Here is a 3,000-nt window from a genome sequence, read left to right as displayed (position 1 = left end):
GCAGGCGCCAGGAGTGACGACAGGCGGACGAAATGATCCCACATGGTGACTAATTACAGAACTTTTTTATAAACTTCGAGATGAATTTATTAAAACTAATTAAACTATCATTAGCATATGATTACTGTAGCACTTATTGTAGTAATTTAGTATGTAATTATGTTCATTAGATTCGTCTCGTAATTTACAAAACAAACTATAAAATTAGTTTTTTTATTTTATTTAGATTTAATATTCTATGTATTTACCGCAATATTCGATGCGATAGTTTTGAGATTTAATTTTATGCAACTAAACGAGACGGTAGGAAAAAAATGTCACCTCTGTGATCCCACACTAGTACACTTGTGACGGATCCCGCACGCCTGACGCGCCTTGTTCGATGAGGTCCACGTCACGCAACATCCCAACGACCCGGTCCGCGTCACTGACCCCAGTCACTCACCCGACGCAATCACCCATCCACCAACCTAATCATCCGCTACCCCCAACCAGAAGCTCGGCGTCATCACTCGCTGCCGCTGCCGCTGCCGGCGACGATGTCCTTGATCCTTAGCATGAGGTCCTTGGCGTCCGCGAACTCCGGGAACACGTAGAAGGCGTGGATGGCGCCGGGGTACTCGAGCACCCGCACCTCCTTCCCCTTGGCCCGCAGCGCGTCGCAGTACCGGCGCTGCCAGTCCTGCAGCGGGTCGTACCCGCCGACGACCACCGTGGCCAGCGGGAACGCCGGGGCCGACTCGATGCCGGCCACCGCGGCGTCGGGCGAGCACGCCTCGTGGGCGCGGTCGGCGCCGGGGGGCAGGAACGCGCGCCACATCCAGTCGGTGCGCGCGACGCTGACGATGGGCGCGCCGTCGAGGCGGAGCTCGGCGGGGGTGCGCTCCTCGCCGCCGAAGAAGGGCTGGATGGCGACGAGCCCCGCGAGGCGGACGGCGGCGAAGCGCGACGGGTCCAGCGCGTAGCGGCGCGCGACGTGGTGCGCGATGTTGCCGCCCGCGCTGTCCCCGGCGAGGAAGCAGCGCGACGGGTCGAGCGGCGGGTCGGCGCCGGCGGCGGCGGTGTCGTCGAGGAAGCGGAGCGCGGCGAGGCCGTCGTCGTAGGCGGCGGGGCAGCGGTGCTCGGGCGCGCGGCGGTAGTCGACGGACAGCACCGCGGCGCGCGCATGCCGGGCGATGCGGCGGCAGGCGGCGTCGTAGGCCGGGGACGCCGCGGAGAGGTACGCGAAGCCGCCGCCGTGGAAGAACACGATCACGGGGAGAGGCCGCCGGCCGTCCTGCTCCCCCCGGGAGCCGCCGCCGCCGCCGGCGGCGGCGGCGGGGGCGGGGTAGAAGAGGCGCGCGCGGAGGGGTGCGGCAGCGTCGATGACGACGTCCCGGGACGCGACGCCGTTGCGCGGGGCCGCCGACGCCGCGACGCCCTTGTCGAGCACGCCGAGCAGGCGGCGGTTGACGGTGCCGTCGGCGCGGCGGGTGGCGTCGGTGAGGTACCCCGCGGCCAGCACCGCGAGCCGCGTCCGCCACGGCATCGGTGGCGCCACGCGGACGCGGCCCGTGACGGCCGCCGGCGCCGGCGCCGGGTCCGCGGCCTCCCCCATGGCTGTCGCTCCGGGCGCAGGAACCGGCAGAGTTCGCCGAGTGGTGCTGGACTCTTCGAGTGGGAGGATGGAGAGGACACGACAAGGCTGTGCGTCGCCGTCGCCGTCACCTCCCTCTCCTCCAGATCGGCCTGCGCTTAAAATAAGCGGAGACGGAGACGCGCACGATCTTGGGCGTCCGTCCTTCCTTTCGTAGCGCGGGTAGTTACCCAGTCTTCCTGGCAGGTGGGTCCGTCCGCGTGCGCGGCGAGCTGGCAGTGGGTCCGGGTCGCGGTCCCAGGTCGGCGTTCCTGCCGTGGCATTTACGAGGTGCCCGGGTAGTGGTGGGGCCGAGGCGTCAGGGAGCGGTGACGGAGGAGGCCGCCGGGGCGCTCGCCTTGCTGCCCACCGCCGCGGCCGGCCGGTTGGTTTTGTTTCTGGTTGGCGGTGGCCGGTGGGTGGTTGGCGTTCACCTGTTCGGTTGGCTTGTACCTGTGGTACAGTAACACCGTTATTATAGTACCACCGCATATGGTCAGAATCTCGGTATTTGAAATTCTATAGTAACCTTTTGCTATAGTAATCAGTCGTTATAGTACCACCAGTGCTACAGTGCTCCTTTCTCACATAAATTAGCTCTAGCCAACCGCTCCAGCCCAGCGAACAGGTGATTGGCAGAGTCCGTGGTGGCAAGTAATGGCCATGGCCCCTTGCAACAGAGGCGCCCAGCACGTCACGTGCCGGAGGCGGATCCCGTTGCCGGGAAGTAAAGGACATCGGCGACCACAGAGCATGGATGAGGAGTGTTGTGTACAGACAGGACTTCTTCCAGAAGGTGGAGCCGTAGAAGGAAACTCGTCGGCTAAACTGGGGCCCGGTTACCCAGGCCCAATTTTATTACCAGGGCGCCGGTCCAGGAATGTGTTCCGCCTTTTTTTCATTTTAATATTTAAAAAACTTAAAATTTCAAAAATATATGGCCGTTCCAAAAAATTTAAAAAATGGGCCCCTGTCGCCCATGGAGAGGGCGACAGGCCCCCTGTCGTCTAGGCAGGGGGCGACAGGCCTTTTTTGTAAAAAAAATTTACAAACCGGTCCTCGGTAGGGGGGCGATCTCCCCCCCCCCCCCCCTCGGGCGACAGGGTCCCCTCCTCTATATAAGTCCCCTCACCCCCATTCCATCCTCATTTGAACCCAAAAATTCCACCAAAATCTAGAAAAAAAAGAGGAACTTCCACCAAAAATCCTGAAAAAAGAGAGGGGTGTGGAGAAGGGAAGCGGCGAAGCCCTGCCGGATTACGCACTTGTGATCTGCAGATAATTATATTTGAATCCATTGATATTGTATATCAATTTAATATAATTAGTGCTATAGTAGAAGACGTTTGTCCGGACATGTGATGACAACACCACTGACTTTTCTA

The 3,000-nt window shown here is 60.7% G+C and overlaps 1 protein-coding gene across 1 annotated transcript; it reads right to left on the bottom strand.

Moving 5' to 3' along the window:
- Window positions 1–263: 263 nt before the first annotated feature.
- On the bottom strand, window positions 264–1,798 carry LOC120643996 (probable carboxylesterase 18). The gene has a single exon (XM_039920522.1). It carries the CDS (start codon window positions 1,595–1,597, stop codon window positions 509–511), a length of 1,089 nt encoding a protein of 362 aa, XP_039776456.1. The 5' UTR covers window positions 1,598–1,798; the 3' UTR covers window positions 264–508.
- Between the last annotated feature and the right edge of the window lie 1,202 nt (window positions 1,799–3,000).

Source organism: Panicum virgatum, chromosome 8K (assembly GCF_016808335.1).
Source record: "Panicum virgatum strain AP13 chromosome 8K, P.virgatum_v5, whole genome shotgun sequence".
NCBI classification, from domain to species: Eukaryota; Viridiplantae; Streptophyta; class Magnoliopsida; order Poales; family Poaceae; genus Panicum; species Panicum virgatum.
Note: the sequence above shows the minus strand (reverse complement) of the source record. Positions and strands in the feature narration are given on the sequence as shown.